The sequence below is a fragment of the Cetorhinus maximus genome, chromosome 7 (assembly GCF_964194155.1).
Source record: "Cetorhinus maximus chromosome 7, sCetMax3.hap1.1, whole genome shotgun sequence".
NCBI lineage: Eukaryota > Metazoa > Chordata > Chondrichthyes > Lamniformes > Cetorhinidae > Cetorhinus > Cetorhinus maximus.
This window is the reverse complement of record NC_135885.1, coordinates 58,877,992-58,902,493: the sequence shown is the minus strand read 5'-3', so window position 1 is coordinate 58,902,493 and position 24,502 is coordinate 58,877,992. Positions and strand designations below refer to the sequence as shown.

At 39.9% G+C, this 24,502-nt stretch overlaps 2 protein-coding genes across 13 annotated transcripts in view; one reads left to right on the top strand and one right to left on the bottom strand.

The window, feature by feature from the left end:
• Positions 1-24,502, top strand: part of lims1 (LIM and senescent cell antigen-like domains 1) — a 176,742-nt gene that overhangs the window by 145,362 nt on the left and 6,878 nt on the right. For all 12 annotated transcript variants that reach the window (XM_078545566.1, XM_078545569.1, XM_078545570.1 and 9 more), the window contains 4 exons: positions 8,401-8,550; positions 13,750-13,900; positions 23,264-23,356; positions 24,234-24,282. In XM_078545566.1, coding sequence (XP_078401692.1) covers positions 8,401-8,550; positions 13,750-13,900; positions 23,264-23,356; positions 24,234-24,282 — 443 coding nt within the window. The remainder of the gene's footprint in view (positions 1-8,400; positions 8,551-13,749; positions 13,901-23,263; positions 23,357-24,233; positions 24,283-24,502) is intronic.
• LOC144682815 (uracil nucleotide/cysteinyl leukotriene receptor-like) overlaps positions 3,063-24,502 on the bottom strand; it is a 35,616-nt gene continuing 14,176 nt past the window's right edge. The window contains exons 2-3 of the mRNA XM_078545560.1: positions 5,384-5,537; positions 3,063-5,033 (exon numbers count right to left, since the gene is read on the bottom strand). Of these exons, the coding sequence (XP_078401686.1) occupies positions 3,989-5,033; positions 5,384-5,537 (1,199 nt within the window). The 3' untranslated portion in view covers positions 3,063-3,988. The remainder of the gene's footprint in view (positions 5,034-5,383; positions 5,538-24,502) is intronic.

Below are 24,502 nucleotides of genomic sequence, written 5' to 3'. Positions count from 1 at the left end.
TCGCCATTCTATTTTGCTGAAAACAGCCACTCTTGCTGGAATATGGTTCTGGTTATCACTGACAGTCCTTTGCTTCTTCACCCACGTATCTTTCTTTATCTGTGAACCTAGTTGATGAGTGTTGGCAAGCTATTTGACAGTGTAGTTGTCATAACTGAACCCAGTGTTATAACTCATTGCTCATTCACTGGGTAAAGGATGCATTTGGAAGCCAGCCTTAACATGGGTTTATTCACAAAACCCGGAGATCACAGGTACACACTCCCTTTACCTTGCCATCTCCCCTCCTCCTCCACAGGTGATAACCGGTTAACAGCTGCTCTTACATACAACTAGAGCATGCACTACATTGTGACAGGATTGAAACATTAACACCTAGTTCTGTACTTGTCTGGTGTCCAACATTTAGATTATCTAAAATGAGTTACTGGGTAGTGATCATGAACAGGAGCTGTTATTACAATTATAAGGTCTATAAGAATATTATGTTTTGGGGACGTTGTCTTTGAATTTAGGATAAAATAAGTAGGCTCATGTGACCTATTCTGAAGTCTGCCTGACAACAAGCCTGGGTGGTTTATTTGATAGAGATTAAATGGGACCCAGATTGGTTCACCGGGAGGAGTTGCAAGGTGTTTGTTTGGAGACAATGGCAGCAGTCTGTGTGCTAACAGTGGATAGACAGTGAGTCTCCAAAGTCCCAGACAGGTGTTGAGAATGTCAGATTGTAAACAGTTGTGCTTTATACTGTGCATTTTGTTTGAAGATAAAAGAGAGTTGGGCTCTTGACGGTAACTAATCAGCATCTCTACCTGGATATGAGGCCCATGTGATTCATGTTGCCATGGTGATGTGCTTTAAAGATGGGAAGGGTACAGAAGGAAGCCATCATTTTCCTAAAGCATCACTGAATATCACAGAAATATTAACCTGCCAGGGTCTGGGAGAGAGAGTAATTTATAGGCCAAATGTCTCTTGGTTCACCGCGCCAGAATGCATGTTGAAGCTCATCCTCTGATTGAAAAGGCTAAATCTATGGGGAGGTAAAACAAGGCTGGAGGATTTGCCCAGCTTTAGCTAGAGGGCGAAGTGTCCTGTAATACTCTCTGGCGCTTAGAATTACCAGGCTGGGAAAGGAAAAGAACAAAAATACATCCTCGGAAGCTAAGAATCATTTTGATCTGATGCTGGGAGAATAGATAGTCTCCTTAAAGGACGGTGTATCTGATGATGCGGCCTTTTTTGTTTGTGTTAAAAGTGTCGTTCTGCAGTTTAACATATAAGTTTCCTACAAAAATAGTATTCAGTCAATGGTGCTTTTAGTCTGTTTGTTACAGTAAAAGTCTTAAAACGTAAAATATTGTCATGTCATCCATTCAGTTATTAACTGGAAATTCAAATTTCTTTTTAAAAGTTATCACTCTCTCTTGGGATCGTAACACCGTGAATGTGTTTTCTTCTGCAATGAGGCTAATCAAAGAACACTAATTTAAATGCCTAACCATACAAATTGGAAAATAAACCTGGGACTCTATTCTGTGGCTTAGTATCACAATAGGCAGCGCACCGTTGGGAGGAAAACAATTTTTATACTTTTCAAATGTGTTTCTGAGTTCAAAGCGGACTTAGTATAAAACCAGATTATCCATGTCAATTTATATCATTTTTATTCATTCATGGGATATGGGCATTGCTGCCTAGGCCAGCATTTATTGTCCATCCCTAATTGCCCTTGAGAAAGGTGGTGGTGAGATGCCACCTTGAACCTCTGTAGTTCATGTGCTGTCAATACACCCACAGTGCTGTTAGGCAGGGTGTTCCAGGATTTTGACCCAACAGCAGTGAAGGAATGGCAATATAGTTCCAAGTCATGATGGTGAGTAGTTTGGAGGGGAACTTAGGTGGTGGTGTTCCCATGTGTCTGCTGCCCTTGTCCTTCTAGATGGTAGTGGTCATGGGTTTGGAAGGTGCTGTCTAAAGAACCTTGGTAAGTTCCTGCAGTGCACCTTGTAGATGGTGTACACTGCTGCCACTGTGCATTGGTGGTGGAGAGATTGAATGTTTAAGGATCAGGTGCCAGTCAAGCGGGTTGCTTTGTTCTGGATGGTGTCGAGCTTCTTGAGTGTTATTGGAGCTGCACTCATCCAGGTAAGCGGAGAGTATTCCATCGTACTCCTGACTTGTGCCATGTAGATGATGGACAGGCTTTGGGGAGTCAGGAACTGAGTTACTTACTGCAGGATTCTTAGCCTCTGACCTGCTCTTGTAGCCACAGTATTTATATGCCTAGTCCACTTCAGTTTCTGGTCATTGCTAACCCCATGGGAGGTTGATAGTGGGGGCTTCAGCGATGGCAATGCCATTGGATGGTTAGATTCTCTCTCGTTGGAGATGGTAATTTTCCGACACTTGTGTGACATGAGTGTTACTTGCCACTTGTCAACCCAAGCCTGGATATTGTCCAGGTCTTGCTGCATTTGGGCATGGGCTGTTCAGTATCTGAGGAGTTGCGAATGGTGCTGAACATTGCGCAATCATCAGCGAGCATCCCCACTTCTGACCTTATAATGGAAAAAAGGTCACTAATAAAGCAGCTGAAGATGGTTGGGCTGAGGTCACTACCCCAAGGAACTTCTGCAGCGATGTCCTGGAATTGAGATGATTGGCCTTCAACAACCACAACCATCTTCCTTTGTGTTAGTTATGACTCCTCCCAGCAGAGAGCTTTCTTCCTGATTCCCATTGACTCCAGTTTTGCTAGGGCTCCTTGATGCCACAGTTGGTCAAATGCTGCCTTGACGTCAAGAGCAGTCACTCTCGCCTCACCTCTGGAGTTCAGCTGTTTTGTCCAGATCTTTAGTTTACATTTCTGATTCAATGTTCCTTTTCATTTTACTTTTTGTCAGTATTCTGGCTATTTTCTGCAAACCATTTATGTTTCTAATCTGTAAGTCCTGCTAACTCTATTACACAAGTCAAAATCTCAAAACTCCATGATAAACATGGCATGTACTAACAAATTACCACCGAGTTGATCACTAAATGTACAAGGACAGAAAGTGAATATCAGAAAATTTTGTTTTAATGATAACCTTTTAAGCAGTACAAGAGCATTCTTCATAGTTCAGCAAAAATAAATAAGGATATAAACAAAACCAAAGCGCTCTCTTCCTATTATCCTAAGATTCATTCGGAACATAGTCTTCTGTTCCCTTTGAGAGTTAGTTCATGTTTATTGTGCTACTAAATGTAGGACACAGTTCAGAATTTTGACCATGCCATCAATAAAAGCTACAGAAATATTAGGCACTTCCTCCAAAGCGAGGAAGGTTGAGGAGCAGGTTCATCTGCTTGATCATTTGATTGACAAGTGGATGGGAGGAATCTCAAGAAAGAAAATCATTTGGAGGGGGAAAAAAATTACTGATGATTTTAATTTAGGGGGAGGTTGGCATTGCGGTATTGTCACTGGATGAGTAATCTAGAGACCCAGGGTAATACTCCGGGGACCCGGGTTTGAATCCCACCACGGCAGATGGTGAAATTTGAATTCAGTAAAAAAAAAATCTGAATTGATGACCATGAAACCACTGTCAACTGTCATAAAAACCCACCTGGTTCGGTAATGTCCTTTAGGGAAGGAAATCTGTTGTTCTTACCTGGTCTGGCCTACATGTGACTCCCACAGCAATGTGGTTGACTCTTAAATACCCTCTGAAATGGCCCAGCAAGCCACTCAGTTCTTAAGGGCAATTAGGATGTGCAATAAATGCTGGCCTAGTCAGCAACGCCCCCATGAATGAATAGAAAAACATTTTTAGTGATTATGTCTATGGTTATTTCAGTGGTTATTTTTTGGCAAGACAGCAGCTGTAATAGAAATAAGTATAATTTTGGGCGAGGCCACAAAAGAGAAAAAATTCCTGAAAACAACTTCATAATTATATAGCTGACTCTGGTTTCTTCATTCCTGATCAAATACTGTACTTTATATACCATCTATTGTAGTAGTGTTAACACTGGTGTGAGTTTCTTGGCCATTATATCCAGGTGTAGTCTTCCACACTCTCTCTCTGCAGAGGGCCTCCTTAAAATTCTCTCCTACAAAAAAGTAAACCACTGGATCTAAGCAGCAGTTAATGCTGGCCAGACAAAAGAATGCACGGTTGATGACGGCAAGGCTCTGAATTGTGGGCGTAGACTCCAATTGTTGATTTGCCATAATAATGTACAGTAAACGGGCAACATGATATGGTAAGAAGCAAACCAGAAAGACAGTTAACACTGTGAAAATCATTCTGGAGGCTTTGTGCTTGTGGTCAAGTCGCCTGTATGACTGAAGATGTCTGATTATGCATACATAGCAACAGATAATGACTAGAAATGGAAAAAGAAATCCAACTATTAGAGCACCAGAAGCATAGAGTGATGGTTTCTCCCTATACAATTGCAGGCACACAGTATTGTTCTCTTGTGCCTGTACAGTCTGAGTGGTCACCGCAAGCTGAAAGGTTCCTAGTACAGCAGTCACCCACACAGTTGCACTGATTATTTTTGCGTAGCGAACTTTTCGAAAGCTGAGAGATCGAACTGGGTGCACTATTGCCAGGTAACGATCAATACTGATGCAAGTAAGAAAGTAGACACTGCTGTACAAGTCGAGGTGAAAAAGAAAGCCGGTGATTCTACACGCTATCTCCCCAAACGGCCAGTGGCTTTGAAGTATATGGTAGGTAATGCGTAACGGTAAAGTCAGAATGAGGCAGAGATCAGCAACTGCAAGATTTAACATATAAATGCTGGTTATGGTCTTGGTTTTCATGCGACTGCAGAAGACCCATACAGAGATGCTATTCTGAATTAACCCAGCTGTAAAAACAGTGCTGTAGATAACAATGTAAATCAGTCTTTCGGCTGTTGCAACAGTTAGGTTGAAATTGGGTTCCATTATCAGCTGTAACTTTGTAGTAGCTGTAGTTGTGTTCATCCAGTGAAGAGAATCGTGAGCCATGATTCTTTCTAACTGTTGTAGACTGCAATTAAGAACAAGGTTATTTTTACACCTGAAAATTCTACAAAATTTGTGCATTTTCATTTTTTTTTAAACTTAAAGAACTCTCTTCCTCTAGTGCCTTATGCGAGTGTTAAATTCTGGAAGAAATGGGAAAAGAAAATAGAAGGACTAAACGCAGATTAAAGACATATTTATTATAATCATTTATGTTCACATTTTCATATGAGTATCTATTGAAAATCTATAGCTGGATACAAAATATATTAGTGATCACTTAAGAACAAAAGTTACTTCTCACATAATTGGAGACTTAGAGAGAATAACACAGACTTAGAGAGAATTTTCCCAGTTGCAGCATGTGGTACTTACAGTTTGCTGAGGTGTAGTCTGCAACTGTTTGAAGAGCAATCATTCCAGTAGTGCACAATTCCTGCCCTGTTTTGTGAAAATAACTCCGTTCCTTTATGCAGCAGTGCCAAGGTACGTAGCAGCTGTGAGTTGTTGTGTTGACAATGTATTCCGCCTATTATAACAAGGAAGCAGCTTCAATACCGCTTTTTAAAAGCTGCTTTACAACAACAGTGTTGATTATGCAGGAAGCACTTCCTCTGGGAACACCATTTCAAGTAGTACACTTGGTGTCTTCCCGTAAGAAAATAGCACCTCTGTCGAAGTCCCAAATAGAAACTTCCTTTTCCTAACTATAGACTATATCCTTTAGCAATTTGAGAGCATGCATTTTACAATATATTTCCTTTCTTTTCTTTTTCCTGTGGTACCAAACAAAGCTTTGGAATAAACTAGTGCTTCTGTTGACTAAAATAGATATTAATTACATATATTTATGTTCATTAAGATGAACATTTGGAATTTGTTTTTAATAAAGACTATAACTAAAGCAAGATTCAAATTCCTGACAAACCAAGTCCTGATTGTTAACCCCTCATGATTTCTTCTGGCTTTGTGAATTTTGAGAAATGAAACCGGGAAAAGGGTCCTGAAAATATTAAAATGCCAGACAGAACACACAAACCAAACTTCAATTAAGATAACAGCAAAATACTGGGGATGCTGGAAATCTGAAACCAAAACAGAAAATGCTGGAAAAACTCAGCAAGTCTAATAGCATCTGTGGAGAGAAAAAACAGAGTTAACGTTTCGAGTCCATATGACTCTTCTTCAGAGCTACAGAGAAGTAAAATTGTGATGAAATTTATACTGCTTAAGGGGGGTGGAGCAGGTGAAGCTGGACTGAAGGCCACCGATAGGTGGGGGCCTATTTCCCCCACCCCATCCCCACAAGAGCCATCTGTCACTTGTTCATGTTGTTGTTTTCAGAGTATTTACCCTTGTCCTGCTATTATCACATTCTGCTTTCTTACCTTAATGCCACCATAACACCTCCTTTAGCCCTTACCAGTACCATTAACACCCCCTTTGTCCTTTTGTTCGTGTCATCTTTGTCAATCACTCCTTTGACCCCACCTATTGTTGACCTGCTGAGTTTTTCCAGTATTTTCTGTTTTTGTTTTAAACTTCAATTAAACTGTTTCTCAAAACTATGATTTGGGAGGAAAACAAACTAGACCAAAACTAAGATTATTTCTCAAACAATCCTGGAATACACATGTATATTTGGTAGATGTAACTTAATTAACTCAAGAGTAATTTATTTAAGATTTATGCCCTAATCTGTATCTTGGGCTATCAGGCATGATTGAAGTGTTAATGTATGGTGTTAATGTTATAAGACTTTGCTCCAGTCATATGGCATCTTTCAGTAGGTGTACAGATCAGAGAATTAGGCCTGCAAGTCAGCTCACCTAATTCATGTGTCTGTAAAATTGGATCACCAAAAGTTGGGCTCAATGACCTCTGCACCAATTCTTTGATTTGCATGGTTTCCCATCAGCAAGCTGCTGCATCAAGAAAGCCTCTCAAAATTTACCCTTTAATATTCTTTTGAACAAACAAAATTTTGAATTTCACAGAATCTTTACAGCGCAGAAGGAGGCTATTCGGCTCATCGAGTCTGCACTGGCTCTCTGAAAGAGCATTCCACCTAGTCCCACTCTCTTGCCTTATCCCCATAACCTTGCACATTCTCTCTTTTCAGGTAGCAATCCAATTCCCTTTTGAATACCTCGATTGAATCTGCCTCCACCACCCTTTCAGCAAGTTTGTTCCAGACTCCAACCACCCTCTGGGTGAAAAATTTTTCCTCACATCACATTTACTCCTTTTCCCAATTACTTTGAATCTGGGCCCTCTAGTTCTTGATGTTCTCTTGAATGGGAACAGTTTCTCACTATTTACCCTGTCCGTACCCCTCAGGATCTCTATCAAGTCTCCTCCCAAGGAAAACAGTCCCAACCTCCAATCTGTCCTCATAGCTACAGTTCCTCATCCCAGGAATCATTCTTGCAAATCATCTCTGTACTCTCTCCAATGCCTTCACATTCTTCCTCAAGTATGGTGCCCAGAACTGGGCGCAGTACTCCGGATGAAGCATAACTAGTGTCTTATACAAATTCAACATGACCTCCTTATTCTTGTGTACAAATGCCCCTATTAATAAAGCCTAAGATACTATATGCTTATTAACTGCTCTGTCAACATGCCCTGCCATCTTTAGTGACCTATGTATGTATGTATGTACATGTACACTGAGGTTCCTCTGTTCCTGCACCCCCTTTAGAGGTTCCCCCTTTATTTTACACTGTCTCACCATATCTTTCTTGCCAAAATGAATCGCCTCACACTTCTCTGCATTGAACTTCATCTGCCCAAACCACCAGCATGTCTATGTCCTTTTGAAGTTCCCCATCCTATCCCCATCACAGTTGACAACATTTACAATCTTCGTATCACCTGCAAATTTTGAAATCATGCCCTGCACACCACAGTCTAGATCATTAATATATATCAGGAAGAGCAAGGATCCCAACACTGACCCCTGAGGGACTCCTCCTTCCTCCAATATGAAAAACAACCATTTATCACTACTCTCTGTTTCCTGTCACTCAGCCAATTTCTTATCCAAGTGCCTACTTTCCCCTTTATAACGGTCAGGAGTAAAAACCTTGACCTTTCTTCCCCCACTCCTCCCCATCACCCAGTCTTCGTGTAACACCTTAATCACAGCCTTGGTGGAGATCAACTAGCCCAGTACAGACTGGGTTCTTACTGATCTGTACGCTTCCGCCCCTCACTAAATTACTGAAGCATTAGGGGACCACAGTATAAATGTTTTAAAGACTTCCTGCTCCAAACTAGATATTACAGCACACCATTTTATTCCATTTTAAAAATACACATTTGTTTTTGAAGAATGAGTAGAAAATGTTTTGTTCCACGAATAATTATTTTTAATTTTCTACTTCCAGGCATCTCTGCCGTCCTTGCCATAACCGTGAAAAGGCCAGAGGTCTGGGGAAATATATCTGCCAGAAATGTCATGCCATCATTGAAGAACACCCTCTTATATTCAAGAATGATCCCTACCACCCTGATCATTTCAACTGTGCAAACTGTGGGTGAGGAATGTTCTAGTTACTAAGTTACATTCATTCAGTATATGTGCATAAGAATGGATTTAAACCACAGGTTTTGGGAAAATTATCATTCATGATGGAAATTATTTAAGTTTTAGTGCTAGGAGGTAGGATATTCAATTGTTTTGGTAAATATACTGTTCATATTTATTAAATCAGCAATGAATATTTGTCTCCCTTTCTATCCATCTTGGTCTGTCTCTCTCATCTCTTTCTTCCTCTTCATTTTTCTCATAGCTTTTATTTTTCCCCCTTTTTTAATCTTCTTTCTCTCTTCCTCCCTTTCCCCTTTCTCTGCTTTTGTTTCTTCCTCTGTATATATATGTATTTCAATCTTTCTCTCTCTCTCTCTCCCTCCCTCTCTCTCTCCTTTCACCCACTATCTTCACTAGCCCCAACCTATTGATGCATTACAGTTTTGGCATATTGTTTAAACAGCCATTCTTATGTGTACGTGTTCATTGATTATTGACTGGCTATTCCATCAAGGAGTGAGCGTCACAGCTGCTGATCTTTGCTTATCTGTGGTCCAAAAGTTTGTTGGATAATCAGAAAATGGTGACTAATGTGCACTTCCCTTGCCTGTGGGGGTGTCAGCTGTGGCTCAGTACATAGCACCCTCGCCTTTGAATCAGAGGGTTGTGGGTTCATGTCCCACTCCCGGAAACCAAGAACTGTGATTGTACTCGAAAGAGTTGCAATCTGTGACTGTTGATAACTCGAAAGAGTTTCCCTTGCCTGTGCTGCTGCAGCTAATTGTGGCATTCTTGCTGCTAACTCAGCTGATTTTGTTTAGTTAATCATACAACTCGTAAATTTTCCAAAACTATTAAGTTCATTCTATGCAGCTGTTATAATTATCGAATTGTGTTGCATATGCTATATTAGTGCAACAGAGGTCAATGATGGCAAGATAAAACAGGATTACTGCATTATTTATGATTTTCATTAAAAGCTACATGTGAGTCAGTTTTGTACTTTAGGAAGCATAAACTTGCTAATATTCAGTGTTAGTTAAGCAGTATGTCACTTGTATGAAACACCAAGAGCCCCTATTGCCCTCATAACTGTACACCTGCAGGGAGGGTGCGGGGAGCGGGTGAAGACTGAATTAATTAAAATTCCAAGTCTTTTTAAATGCACAGTTATAATGTTTTTCTTCTAATCCAAATATTAAAATCTATATTACATGATGCTTTATCTTATGGGGAAGAATGGCTTTTTTGTGCTGTAATCAGATGACTTTCAATTTCAGGACCCAATCACGAGATCTCTGGTTCCAAAATGTTTTGATACTGTTTAGGGGAGGCCAAAAGGAAGAAATTATACTTAATATTTCCCTTCTTTCTATTTCTTTACTGCCAACTAAATTACCGCCATGAATGTTAACTAAAATTTCAATAATATCTGTTTTACACATCTCCATGTGCTTGCATTTCAATACAACTTACATTTTAAAACACAAATAGAAGATCTGTAAACAGTGTACATTGGTTTTCTGTCCTGAGGTGATATTAAACAAAAAACAAAGTCTATCTAAAAGTATATCTTAATTAAATGGAATGGTTTGTAGTTGGAACTATAAGCACCATTATAATGCATTTGAACAGCAAGCATCATATCTAGCTAAACATGGTATAATGTGGGAATGCTAAAATACAGTTGTAAAAGGGTAATGCAAAGCTCAAATCTAAATACAGGCTTGTTTCAAAACTTATATTTTCAAAGCTATTGGGCCATATAAGTCTGTTCTTCATGTTTAAGAGGATATTTGGAGGTCACTTTGCAATAAGTCATAGTTATTCTACGCATTCTTAGTGAATCATTGCCTGCTTAAGCAGGCATCATCTGAAACATCAAGGGAGCAGTGTCGTTTGTAGACTCTGGTGAAAAGTTACTCCCTAGATGGGTATTATCTCCTTTGGTCTAGCCTTATCCTGTGCACCTCTGTTATTTCAACTTTTTCCTGATCCTGTCCTACCTCTGTCGTAAGGAAAAATAGGGAAATGACCACAGCTAACCCCATGGTAAAGGATCCATGATAGAAGGGCGGAGAGCAAAAGCTTTTCCTGTCTGAATCTGCTGAATGGCTATTTTCAGAATGCTTTATTAGGAACACAGCTAAGAAAACATTTTTTTAAATCAGTTCAGTTAAACCTAATGATCCAGATATAGTTTGTAGACATTCAGAGCCTGTGAATGCAGTCACTTTGTGGTTTGACAAGTTGTACAGGTAACTTACATCCTACGACTAAAATTGAACACAACTCTGATGTAAATGGCAGGATTTCTATGACAGCAGCTTTTGCCCTCATTATCCTCTGATTTGCTCTCATTATCCTGTTTTTTGCGTACATGCAGCACTTGGGGTGTGTAGGTATAGGGGGCGAATGTGCACATAATCTGGAAGCACTCACTGCCACTGAAACTTCACGTGCATTTTAGAATGACTGTAAGCCTGGCTTATGCCTCAAATCCCAGTCCCCATGTGCCATTATTGCATCTCTTTTGCACCCCAAAGAAATTGAATTTCAAGCCCAATGTCTGTTTTACATATCGAAAAGTTTAAACCATATAATGTACTAAATATTGGGACCCAAAAATGTTTTTTCATGTATTTTTACAGTAAATTAGATTATAATCTGTCGATCTTTCAAAATGTTAGTGCACTTCTGAAGGGTTAATTTTCACAAACAGTCCAAGGGGTGAATTTTACCAGGGGAGGGCGACAAATAACACACCCCCATCCCCAGTCAAAGAGCCAGCCACCACATGCTGACTTTACAGCTGGCTGCCCCGCAGTGATAATATGCTGGGATAACCTTAATGAGGCAAGAGTGGGACTTCTGCCCCTCAAGGACAGCAAGTTCCGCCCTCAAGTGTGGCTGAGCAATTTTATTGACCAGCATCTCTTGTAGTCCCAGCAGTGCCAGAATACAGAGAAGAACCAAAGCTGGGTACGAGACTCCAGGTGAGTCTAGGCATTTTGGTTGGGCACATTTTTGTGTTCCCAGTGAGGGGTGGGGGATCGTGTTTTAGAAGCTAGGGGTGAAGGCACAAATGTGAGGGGGGTATCATCTTGGAAGTTGCTGATGGACACACAATATCACTCAAAAGAGGATTCCCCTCCCTTCCACTTCCAACCTTTAGCCTGAGCTGTCAAAGCTGTGGGCTGCCCTCCCGCCTTCGCCCGCCCGATGTATTATTGTGGTGGGGGCTGAATGAGGTCCTTAAATGGCCATTAATTGGCCACTTACGGGCCTCAATAGGCCTAAGTCCGGTGGGCTGCCTGATGCCATACCCACCCCTCAGGACACAATGGGGGTGGGAGGAAAGGGGGTGGGCTGGCCAACTCCTTTTCTTACGTGCAACACCATCTTCAAATATGCCAGCATGGGGGCTGTAAAATTCACCCCATGGTTCATTCACGTTTCTATCCTAGTTTAGTTTCATTCTGTGCATTGTATGGTATGTGGGTATTTTGGGAGTTGATGGTTATTCAGGATATGTTCCAAATGACAGGAAGATGAGGTTAACTCTATTTGGTTAATTAGTAATAAAAATATCCAATTTGTAGCAAATTGCAATGCAGAATTGAAAAGCTACTTGGAAAAGTTTAACAATTCTCACACTCACTAAAATATTTTGTATGATTGTAAGTTAAGTTTTATAATATTTGTTATGACCACAGCCGATGTTAATTGTTATACAAATCAAATCCCAGAGGGAAACTTGGCTTACAGGCCATACCCATTTTTTTTGTATTTTGAAAACAAGAAGGAAACGTACTGACCTCAGCTGCAAGAAGTCCAGTAACACTTATGGGATTTTAAAAATTAAAAGTAAAAGTTTAATTAACAAGAATAAAAGGAAACTTAAGCACACAAGAGTACAGTTATACAGTTAAAACTAGTCTTCCAAACATTCCCCAAAATAAACCCATACTTGGTCAGACTAAGAAGTAAACGCCTCCAGGTATATAGATGTTGAACTATAAAAATCCAGTAATATTACCCAAGGCAAACTGCTGTAGCTTTAATAAAGGCATACTGCATGACCTCTTAAACTGTCTCCCATTCTGCTGGGGAAATTCAAAACTTCAGAACAAGACTGCTTGTTGCAGCGCAAGACTTTTCTGGCTTGACTGGATGGCTGATTCGAACTGCATCTTCTCTCAACCTAGAGCTATTTCCAAGAGATCTTCCTCACACAGCAATAGCTCACAGCTATAGCTACCAGCTACAGCTTGCAGCTACCAACTGCCAGCTGCAGTTCTCTTAAGCTTTCCACAGTAACTCTAAAATACCTTTTTCTCCCTTTCATCTCAGGTTCCATTGTTCTCGCACCTCTTTGAAACTCAAATCCTTCCAAACATAAAATCTTTAATGTTTCTATTTTGTCTCTGCTTTCGGGTCAATAAAATGTAATATACCCTCTTCTGTTTACCCATGGAACTCCTGCAAGAGGCAAATATGTTTCTTGTCGCCTCTGACTTCCCTTTGATAGTCAAACAAACTCTCAACTTATCTAAAAATGCAAATGTTGGATCCAACCTATTCACTTGTACCCCAAACCCAATGCCTCTATCATTTCATGTTTTAAATCCCCAGACAATCTGTCTTCAAGTAACCTTCCCCCAGCTTAATTAAATCATTTACACACACACAGACATGCAACCTTCTTCACAGAATAACATAATATTCCCCAAAAGTATTTTAAAAATTACATCCATTCTCACATATTACAAAAAACTTAATACATTTAAGCATAGGTTGTCTGCACAAAGACAAGTAACTAACAGTTCATTTTAAAGTAATAATTATGAATGCAGATTTCCTTCTGACAAAAGGAGCAGCTTCAGTCTTTTAAGTACAGATGTAATGGTTATATATCACTCACTGAAAAACAGCCCCTACCCTCATCTCCATATCACTGAGTTTTTAAAAATGCACACAAGTGGACTTGTATCACAAAGTCCCAAAACCTTTACTTGTATTTTACATTTCACTCACTGAGCACAAATATTAAGCACTTTCTTGCTTAGGAAATTAATGTGAAAATCTGAAATGAGGAGGAAGTGTAATTCGTCCTTTCTTCAAAACAAGCCTTCTCATTACCTGTGTCGGAGATTATACACACAGATGGTTATTTAGTATGTTTTTGTTATTTCTTTCTAACCAGAAAAGAGTTGACTGCTGAAGCTCGTGAGCTGAAAGGAGAATTATATTGCTTGCCTTGCCACGATAAAATGGGTGTTCCTATTTGTGGTGCCTGCCGACGGCCAATTGAAGGACGTGTAGTTAATGCAATGGGCAAGCAGTGGCATGTGGAGGTAAACTAATTAATATCTCGCCAAATTTGTTGTTTTAAGTTTATCATCTTTGTTCTTCAAAGTACAATGACTGCAAATAAGTTTGCTACTGAAAATTTGTAGCTCTTTACTGGTATTCTAGCATGTCACTTTATTTGAATACCTAAGATGAAGAAAACATTTAGTTTTTTTTTTGGTCTTAATATATTACAGTACAGTCATTTTCAGCTCTGGCAGATGGATTTAAATTAACCCAGAGGGGAGGGGATTAAGGTTGCCTCAGTGCAGCTGATGAATGAGCTAACTTTGGCCTGCATCTCTCCATTACCAATAAATACAAATGCCTAACACAAACATGCCCTTAACAAGCGTTCGACAGAGACAGTACGATCATGCGAGAAATTAAAAAGTCAGCTTTACCAGTGAGTTTTCTTTTGACATAAGTGTCATCCTGGATTGATGTTGAAATTAGGTACAGAGTGGTAGGAAGTACCCCTTGAGCACATGTAAATCTGATTATCTAACCAATGCAATTTTTGTGTCTGACCACTGGATGTCCAACAAATGTGGAAACCTTCCACCATATTTAAGATTCTCCAAGTTACTGAAAAATCTACAGTCACCACTAGGGTTTTGAATCATTCAATGTGGAATGCACATAATTTCACTATTGAGACATGTCCATTGATTCAAGTCCAGTCTAAGCTTTATGATGCCTGTGTGTGTTATAATAGTGATGGAATTTCACCAGCCAAATCAGCAAACCTTACCAAAGCATATAACTGATAGGCTTTACACTATGTTGTCCATCAAGGACCATTGGGCTTTAGCAGGAAGAATCTCCTGGACTTGAATGGGAAAAAGCCACTCCAGGTTCCATGAGGCAAACTGGCTAGTCAAATGTCAACAATACCCTGATTCAAGTGCCTGCCACACAGCCTGGATTTGTTTCCAGACTCTATGCCTAGAGATACCCTTTTAAGCCCAAAGAGACTCTGTCATGCAGTATCTTTTGTTACCCCATTACCAGAGGAGGACAGTGGCTAGTTGGCTGTTTGACAACTGACAGATGTAGGCTTGAGCACAATCCTCAATCCTTGCTGAATCCTCACAAGTAGCATGGCCAGCAGCGCAACAAATCATAAAATGGGCAAGTGTATTGCCACCATATTCCTGGCAGTATAAATACAAACAAACCCGATCGACTGGTTGGCCTCTCTGCAGTCCAGTCGTGATCGGTGCTGACCACTAGATACATGAGTGTGTATTGCCGTACCTGGCCACTAAGTAAGAGCACTCAGAAGCTTTCATTCCAAGTCTGACCTTCCTCATCAGCTGTGTGCCTGACATCTGACCAATTTAAGGTAGCTTGCATTATACCAGGCAGCTTGGTATTCTAGACATTCTAGACTGTTATTTAATTGTTCTTGGGTTGTGGATGACGTGGACAAGACTCTTGCCCTAGTTGCGCTGAGTGCATTTGGAGTTGAATGTAGGCTAGACCAGATTGCAGTGGCAAGCTTCCTTTCTGGTTGGGCTTTTCCAACTTGGCGTCTTTCAGAGTTATTTTTCTGATTATAAACTATATGTTTAATTACATTTCACAACTTGCTATGCTGGGAATTGAATTCTTAACCTCTGAACTATTAGCCCAGTATCATTACCACTGCTATACCAGACCAAATACCGTATCACAAACTGCTTTTCCCTGATATAAGGGCATTAGTTAAAAAGCGTGCATTTTGTGATGATGATTAGGTACCCACTCTTGGCCTGGAAACCTCCCTTGTTGAAACCATTTCCCATCAAGATTGTCATAGATTTATTTCACAGCTTGATCCTGGATTTTGCACATGGACCTCGATACATTTTAAAAAATTATTTCATGGGATGTGGCATCGCTGGCTAGGCCAGCATTTGTTGTTCACCCTTAACATATGAACATACAAACTTGTTTGATCAGATGTCAGTTTAGTGTAATACTCCCTCAAATCCTTGAGGTTTCTCTGATAGCACCAGACTTATAGGCATTAGCACTGCCCCAGTGGAACTCCTTTTAACCATTGATTGATAACCCAATTTTATCAACAGAAAAGCTATTTTGGTTCATTTTCTAAGTAATTGCAGTCCTCTGTTCAATGAGTTGAACAGAACCCATTGTTCCCATTTTATTTCTTGTAACCCTCCTGACCTCACAATATGCTGCATCATAATCTAGCTTTCCAGCAGCTCTTGATTGCTTCAAAAAGGCTTAAAATATGTTGCAGGCCCTTTGTTTTCACAGACAGTTTTCCTTCCTTTTTCAGTTATCTTAATAGAGTGCTGCTTAGACAGCAGTTGACATGTCCAGTGATTTCCTTACCTCCGCAGCTGAGGTCATAACAAAGTGTTAGCCTGATTTGAAAAGTGGCATTAATTGAATGTTGTTGTTTGGTCTGGGTAGAAGTCTATTTTAAGCCATTCCTCTTATTCCTTGACAGTAAGGTATTTTGAGGATATTAAATTAAATTTTTACAGAATATTGTCTTTTTTCAGTTTTTTGCGCCTGTAATTAATTGATTAATACTGTCCTCATTTGTACAGAAGAGAACTGTATCATCTGAAAGGTTAATTTTTGTGAAAGTACAGTATTTGATTATGCTTTTCCCATCAATTTTTAAAAAAATCTCCGACTGCTGCTTTCAATTAACACACTTTGATCATGTAGCAATAATGAAGTTTGTGCACCAAACACTCATACCAGTTGAGGTCCCACAAAAATGGTTAGAGTGCTTACTATCTGATATTTTGCTTATCAGGAATCAAAAAAGTGGAGGATGCAGGGACCTCTGAGTTTCTTTCTGACCAATATGTAAATATATTTTGCTGTGACATAAGTCAATAGTACAGAGAGGTTGTAGAAGCGGATCTATTTGGATCTAAATACGTGTTATGTTTTATGCTGCTTTTACTTTTGAATCACAGAATTGTTACAGCGCAGAAGGAGGCCATTTTGCCCATCGTGTCTGCACTGGTTCTCCGAATAAGCAACTCACTTAGTACAATTCCCCCGCCTTCTCCCCGTAACCCTGCACATTCTTCCCTTCAGATAACAGACTAATTCCCTTTTGAATGCTTCAGTTGAACCTTCCTCCACTGCACTCTCCAGCAGTGCATTCCAACCCTTAACCACTCGCTGCATAAAAAAAGTTTCACATCCTATCAGTTTTGCTTCTTTTACTAATTACTTTAAATATGTGCCCTCTCGTTCTGGATCCTTTCATGAGTGGGAACAGTTTCTCCCTATCTACTCTGTCCAGACCCCTCATGATTTTGAACACCTCTACAAAATCCCCCCTCAGCCTTCTTTTCTCTAAGAAAAACAGTCCTAACTTTTCCAATCTATCTTCATTACTGAAGTTTCTCATCCTTGGAACCATTCTCATGAATCTTTTCTGCACTATCTCTAATGTGTTCACATCCTTCTTAAAGTGTGGCGCCTAGAACTGGACACATATATACCGCATCAACAGCATTGCCCTCATCAACCCTCTCTGTTACCACCTCAAAAAATTCCAGCAAGTTAATCAAGCATGATTTTCCCTTAATAAATCCATGCTGACTTTCGTTAATTAACCAACATTTGTCCATATGACCATTAATTTTGTCCAGAATTATTGTTTCTAGAAGATTCCCCACCACTGAAGTTAAACTGAGTGGCTTGTAGTTGCTGGGTTTATCTTTACACCCTTTTTTGAATAAGGATATAACGCTTGCAATCCTTCAATCCTCTGGGACCACCCAGTCTATGGAAGACTGAAAAATTATGGCCAGTGCCTCTGCAATTTCCATTCTCTCTTCCCTCTGTATCCTTGGGTGTGTCTCATCCTGTCCCAGCGCCTTATCAACTTTAAGTATAGGTAACCTATCTAATATCACCTCTTTTTCAATTTTAGACCCATCTAGTGTCTGAATTACCTCATCTTTTACCATGGCCTGGGTAACATCTTCTTCTTTCATAAAGACAGATGCAAAATATCCATTTAGTACCTCAGTTCTGCCCTTTGCCTCCATGTATAAATATCGTTTTTGGTCCCTATTTTGCCCTACTTTTTTACCACCCTTTTACTATTCATATGCCTATAGAAGACATTGAGATTCTCTTTTATGCTAGCTGCCAGTCTCTTTTTATGCTCCCTCTTTGTTTCTCTTATTTACTTCTTCACCTCTCCTCTGAATTCAGCCTGGTTCTCAACTATATTTTCTACCTGATGCCTGTCATAAGCAGACTTTTTCTTCTTTACCTTAATTTCTATCTCCTTTGTCATCCAGGGAGCTCTGGATTTGTTTAACCTACCTTTTCCCCTCAAGGGAATATACCTTGACTGTGCCCAAATCATCTCTTCTTTGTTCAGCTACCATTTTTCCTGCCAACCTTTGACTCCAATTTATTCAGTCCAGACTTGTTTTTATCCCATTGAAGCTGGCTTTCCCCCAGTTAATTTTTTTCACTCAGAACTGTTCTTTGTCCTTTTCCACAGTCAGCCTAAAACATCCCCTAAATGTTCTCCTACTGACACTTGATTTACTTGTCTCATCTCATTCCCATGAACCAGGTTTATCAGTGCCTCCTTTCTTGTTGGACTGGACAGATACTGTTGTACAAAATTTTCCTGAACACACACTAGGAACTCTTTCCCTTGTCTGCCCTTTACACTACTACTATCCCAGTGTATATTTGGATAGTTAAAGTCCTCCCATTGCAAATACTCTATAATTTTTGCACCTTTCTGTAATTTCTTTGCAAATTTGTTCCTCTACATACTTCCCACTAGTTGGCGGCCTGTTAACTGCACCGAACAATGTAATTGCACCTTTTTTGTCCCTGAGGTCTAGCCAAATTGATTCTATCCTTGATCATTCTGGGATTTCCTCTTTCTCCAGCACTGCAATACTTTCCTTTATCAATAAAACTGCCCCTACCCCTTTTCTTCTTTGCCTATCTTTCCTGAACACCTTGTATCCAGGAATATTTAACACCCAGTCCTGTCCTTTGAGCCGGGTCTCTGATGTTATAGCCACAACATCATATTTCTGCATGGCAGTCTGCGCTTATAACTCACCAGTCTTATTTACCACACTCCATGCATTCACATACATGCATAGTAATCCTGATTTAGATTCTCTTACTGTCTCCTTTACTTTGACCCCACCTATTAACTTATTATTTCATACTCTAGTGCTATCTATCTCTCCAATATTCTGTGCACCTTGGTATTCCCCTCTGATATTTTCCCCTGGTCCCCACACCCCTACCAAGTTGGTTTAAACCCTTCCCATCAGCACTAGCAAAATGACCCTCAAAGAATTCTATCATAGCTCTGTTCAGGTGAAGCCTGTCCGGCCTGTACAAGTCCTATGTCCCCCAGAGCTGGGCCCAATGTCCCAAGAATCTAAAGCCCTCCCTCCTGCATCACCTTTACAGCCGCAATTCATTTATTTCTGTACTCACTTGCACCTGGCACAGGGAGTAATCCAGAGATTACTATTTTTGGGGTCCTGTCTATTAATTTTCTATCTAGCCCCCTAAATTCAATCTGAAGGACCACAACCCTCTTTCTACCTATGTCATTGGTACCAATGTAGATCATGACTGCTGGCTGTTCCCCCTCCCTACTCAGGATGCTTTGCAGCTGCTCGGTGACATCCTTGACCCTGACACCTGGGAGGCAACACACCATCCTGGATTCATGTCTGTGGCCACACAGAAATGCATATCTATTCCCTTAACTATCAAATCACCTATCACTATTGTTCTTCCAGACTTCCTTGTACCCCCTCCTTGTACAGCTGAGCCGCCCCATGTACTTGGCTTTGGCTGCACTCCCCAGATGAACTAGAACTGAATACTGGTTGGAGAGTGGGATGTACTCAGGGGACTCCTGCTGTACCTGCCTGTTCCTTTTTGACTGTCTGGCGGTCACCTCTTCCTTCTCTCCCCTGCATACATGTGGGATGACCACATCTATAAATCTGTTATCCACGTAACACTCAACCTCATGGATGAGTGATGCCAGCTGCTGCTCAAGTTTCATAACCTAGAGAGCAAGCTGCTGCAATTTATGACACTTCCTGCACAAATGGTTATCTCGGACATTGGAGGTGTCCTGGAGTCCGCACATGGCACCAGATGGGCCCTCTCAAGGTTGGAGCAGTCTTGCCATTTCTCTGTTTATTAACTGATAACCTTGTCACTGTGATTAAACCTTCCTAATGGTAATAAACCTTACCATACTAATAAAACTTACTACGGTTAATAAACCTTAGCAGTATTGATAAACCCTACCAATACTTACTGCACCCTACTGATGTTAATAAGTCTTATTATCAATAAATCTTACCAATACCAGTAAATGTTACCAATATTTATGATTCCTACCAATATGTAATACAACTTACAAGTAGTAATAAACTCTACTTTATAAAAAAAAGATAAGACTTACTTAATTATTCCCTAGTTTAGATCAGAAATTCTCACCTGTCTGTGTCCCTATGATGTCACACCTCAATTTTTTTTCCGAATCCAAGTTCTGACTGGAAACTCCCAGACCCGCTGCTCTCACTGATTCCATCCTCTCACACTGAGCTCTTGCCTTCCCCCTCTGCTGTTAATAGCCCTTTGCTCTTGCCGTTTCTTGCCTTTCCTCTCTGCTCTTTATAGCCCCGTTGCTCTCGCTGTCTCTCCCTGTTCGGACTTGTTTTTCTCTGTTCTCCCCAAACCTTTGGGCTACAACGACTGAGCAGATGATCTGCTGTTGTATCTCCCCCACAATCCTGAACTAGCCACTAGGGAGTATGCAAAAGCAGCTTGTTGATGATGCCCTATTGAAGTTTTAAAAATAATGTTCCTTTTCCTGCGAGACATGCCTGGCATCCAATATGCACTTTCCCATGATAATGTGGCCTGGGCTGTGGGGAATTGATGTGCCTTACATCTTCATGGCACCACATATTGATGATCCTAGCATGTTGCATTGCTTCAATCCTATTGTACTTCATTGTTCAATGATAGAACATGAGGGTGTTATGATCCCAGCTGAGGTTACCCCTGGACAAGCCTGATCCCAGAGTGGAACCCAGCTTGATAGACCCTAACTTTTAATTTGTTTAGATATGTGGAGAGTCACCGGAGTCAGCTAATGTATTTTTAACAGAAGAATAAAACATTTATTAAACAAGAAAAGATGAACTATATTACAATACTCCTTCACCCACAACTATACCTTTACAGATATATACAGATTTGTAAGGATAACACAAGTTACAAAAGCTGTCTTATACTTTAATGTTCACAGTAGGTACACAGTCCCTGTAAACCTATAGGCATCCTGTGGTCAGACACACTACACTCTGAAACCAAGTGACAGATGCCACCTCAACCAGATGCTATGAATCTCTCCTGAACTCCCCCACCCCTCTAGATGCTTGTCACACTGTGAGCCAACCAGTCTCACTGAACTCTGTCTTTCACACAAGGGTTCCCAATCTCCACGCTGTAAGAACTTGCTTTGGAATCTTCTCCTAAATTGACGCTTTCTCTCAGATGTCTTCCATAAGGGTTCATCTCCAAGGTTTCGAACTCTCCTTTTGATGTTCCTCTTCCCTGGGTCACCACATGCATTCAAGCTTTCTTCCATGCGCTCTCTCTCACTGACTCAGCCCTCAACAGCACCACTGCTTCACATGCCCATAACAAAGAGTTTCAGACCTTCAGCCAATGCTGTGGACCTTCTTGCCTCTTGCAAGCTGTTCTCGCTTTAAATCTGCTTCCTGCAGCTTTTGTCTCTTTAAATCTAAAGCTTGAAGCCTTTCTCTCTCCCCCTCACTCTTAACTTCACTTAACAGGACCTTTTCCGGGTTCCTGTCCTTCCTTTTGACTAGAACATCTGGTTGGGACTTTCCCCTGTTTCACTCCCCTGGAGTTTGAGTTTTTTTTCTTTAGCTTGGGACTGGCTATCTGTCCCCTATGCTCCAGTCTCTCTGACAGCTATTTTTGAAATCACTTTTAGCTTGAGACTGACTATCTGTTCCTTCTAGGTGGCTTCTGTTTGGCAGCAGTCTTCAGACTGAATTCAAAACTGCTGTTTCTTTAGTTTTTGTGTGTGTGTGTCAGTGGGAGGGATCTGCCTCTCTGGACCCCTGTTAGGCAACAGCCCCTCGCTTGCTTACCTTAGCTGCCACAGTCATAACCTCATTAGAAATGCAGGCACCTTTTTAAAGTGAAACTAAAACTCCATTTGACCTTTCTTAACACGCAGATGCAGAAATACAAATCAAACTTAAACTTCAAAGCTAAAATTCATTCCTAACCCCGACAAAATACAAATATAACTTAATTAAATTGTCTCTATTTCCTAACAAGGGATATAAATTTAATACATACTGCAGGTTATAAAAGGATTCCTCTTACACATTTCCGCAAAATGCATGAATTATGTTTTTTAATGTATTAAAATGGTATTCAAAGCTTTGCATCCCTGAGCATCCTTTGGGTTAGCCTTGAAAGTGGTGACTCAGATTGGGATGTTTGGTGTTGCTTGACTAAACATTAAATGTAATTGTTTTAAATATGCTATTTTGATTTTTTTAAAGAAATATATCTCAGCACTGTTTTTGTTTTCATAACTGCACATATCTCAATTTGCTACCATGAATTGAGCTTTTAGTTCTGATTTAAATTTTATCCACAACTTAGGCAAGAGTGCTTAAAACTGACACCTGTCTAAAGCTTTAAGTTTCAAAATGGACAACTAGCCATTAGATACAGGGTGGGATGGATGGCAGGCAGCATTTTTGCTTCTGATGTCTTCCTTTCCCACCCACCCCTCAATACAGATGATTCTAGAGATCTGAGAGCAGTTTGCCTGCATATTGTCATAAGGAACTAAATGAAAAGGCAAAGTTAACAATGAAAGTTTAAAGTGCCTATTTGCAGTTTAGTGAGTTTCCTTGCATTACTCAGAAAAGAACTGATGATTGAAATCAGAAGTAATCAGCACCCTATCTTCTAAAAACCTGTATCTTCCAACTCAAATCAATTGGGAGTTTTTTTGCCCATTGTTTTTCCTTATGTATATTTGTCCCTGTCCAACAGTTTTCATGTAGGTTTGTAAAATTACATTTCTGACTGTTACATTGTAAGAATGAGAATTATTTGATACAGGGTAAAGAAAATACAATATATACCTTTGGCTATGCTTTGCTCTGAATAATTCATGCCCTTTTTAGTTCTTTTTCCTGAAATTTTGATCTTGCACTGACTGAACAGCAACAGTGGTTGCCTTTAGTGACTTATTTGTGGAAGTATCAGTTATCAAACTGAAACTGTTACAATTCTAATTGCAGCATTTTGTATGCGCCAAGTGTGAGAAACCTTTTCTGGGTCATCGTCACTACGAAAGAAAGGGATTGGCTTACTGTGAAACTCACTATAATCAGGTAATGCTGCAATATTCTTAACACCTAATTTAGTAACAACTTATTTTCTGTTTTACCCAAGGATGGAAGCATTATTTGATTTTGCATTTCATATTAATCTGGCATTTTTAATTCCAGTAGTGAGAATATCATAACATTTTTGCTGCCTGACTACTTTTTGTCAACATGTTCATAATGTTGAGTCCAACCTTCTTATAAAAAGTAGGTTAATAACTTTGAAATAGCCAGCCTTTTATGTGTTGCTTGTTCATGTTTTGTCTTGAATCAAAAAGTTTGATTTTTACTATTGCATATTTTAAAATTGTTGTACGGAATATCTGTATCAGCTAGTTTTAAATATTTTGTTGCAATCCAGCATTTATTCGGAATAGATATGCTGGAAAGAAAAGACTTCTATTTGTATAGAGCCTTTCATGGAGCAAAATTATATTGAAGTGCAGTCACTGTTGTAACAATACTTCGCAAGAAACTTGCAGATGGCAATGTCCCACAAACTGCAATGAGATAAAGACGAGTTAATCTGCTTTTGGTGGCATCGATTGAGAAATGAATATTGGCCAGATAATGGGAGAACTCTTCAAATATTGCCATGGGATCTTCCTTGCCCACAAGAACAGGCAGAATTTGCCTCAGTTTAATTAAGTCCCAGAGATGAGTCCTAATTTGCAACCTTCTGACTTGGAGGTGAGAATGCTACCAGTTGAGCCAAGTTGATTCTTTAACAATAGTTTTGATCCCTGTTGTAAACGTAAAAAAATGCATTGAAAAGATTTCTGAAGGAAAAGTTTTTATCTTGAATTTATAACTTTTGACATGTACAGGTATATAACATACACACACACTTCGCACATAATCTTACAATTATCTATTTTTTCAGCTGTTTGGTGATGTTTGCTACCACTGTAATCGTGTGATTGAAGGAGATGGTAAGTTTTGAAGTACTTCTATGATTGGAAAGTTTGTGACAGAATGTATATAACATTTATATATAAGGAAGAAGCACCAGGATTTTTTTCTCCCTTGACACAGTTTCAGTGAAACAACACCATCCAGAAACAGGAATTTGCTTATTTTAAGTGTAGCAAATAAAATAGTTTCAAACATTTTCTACATGATATTAACTCTTTATCCTTCCTTGCCCACCTT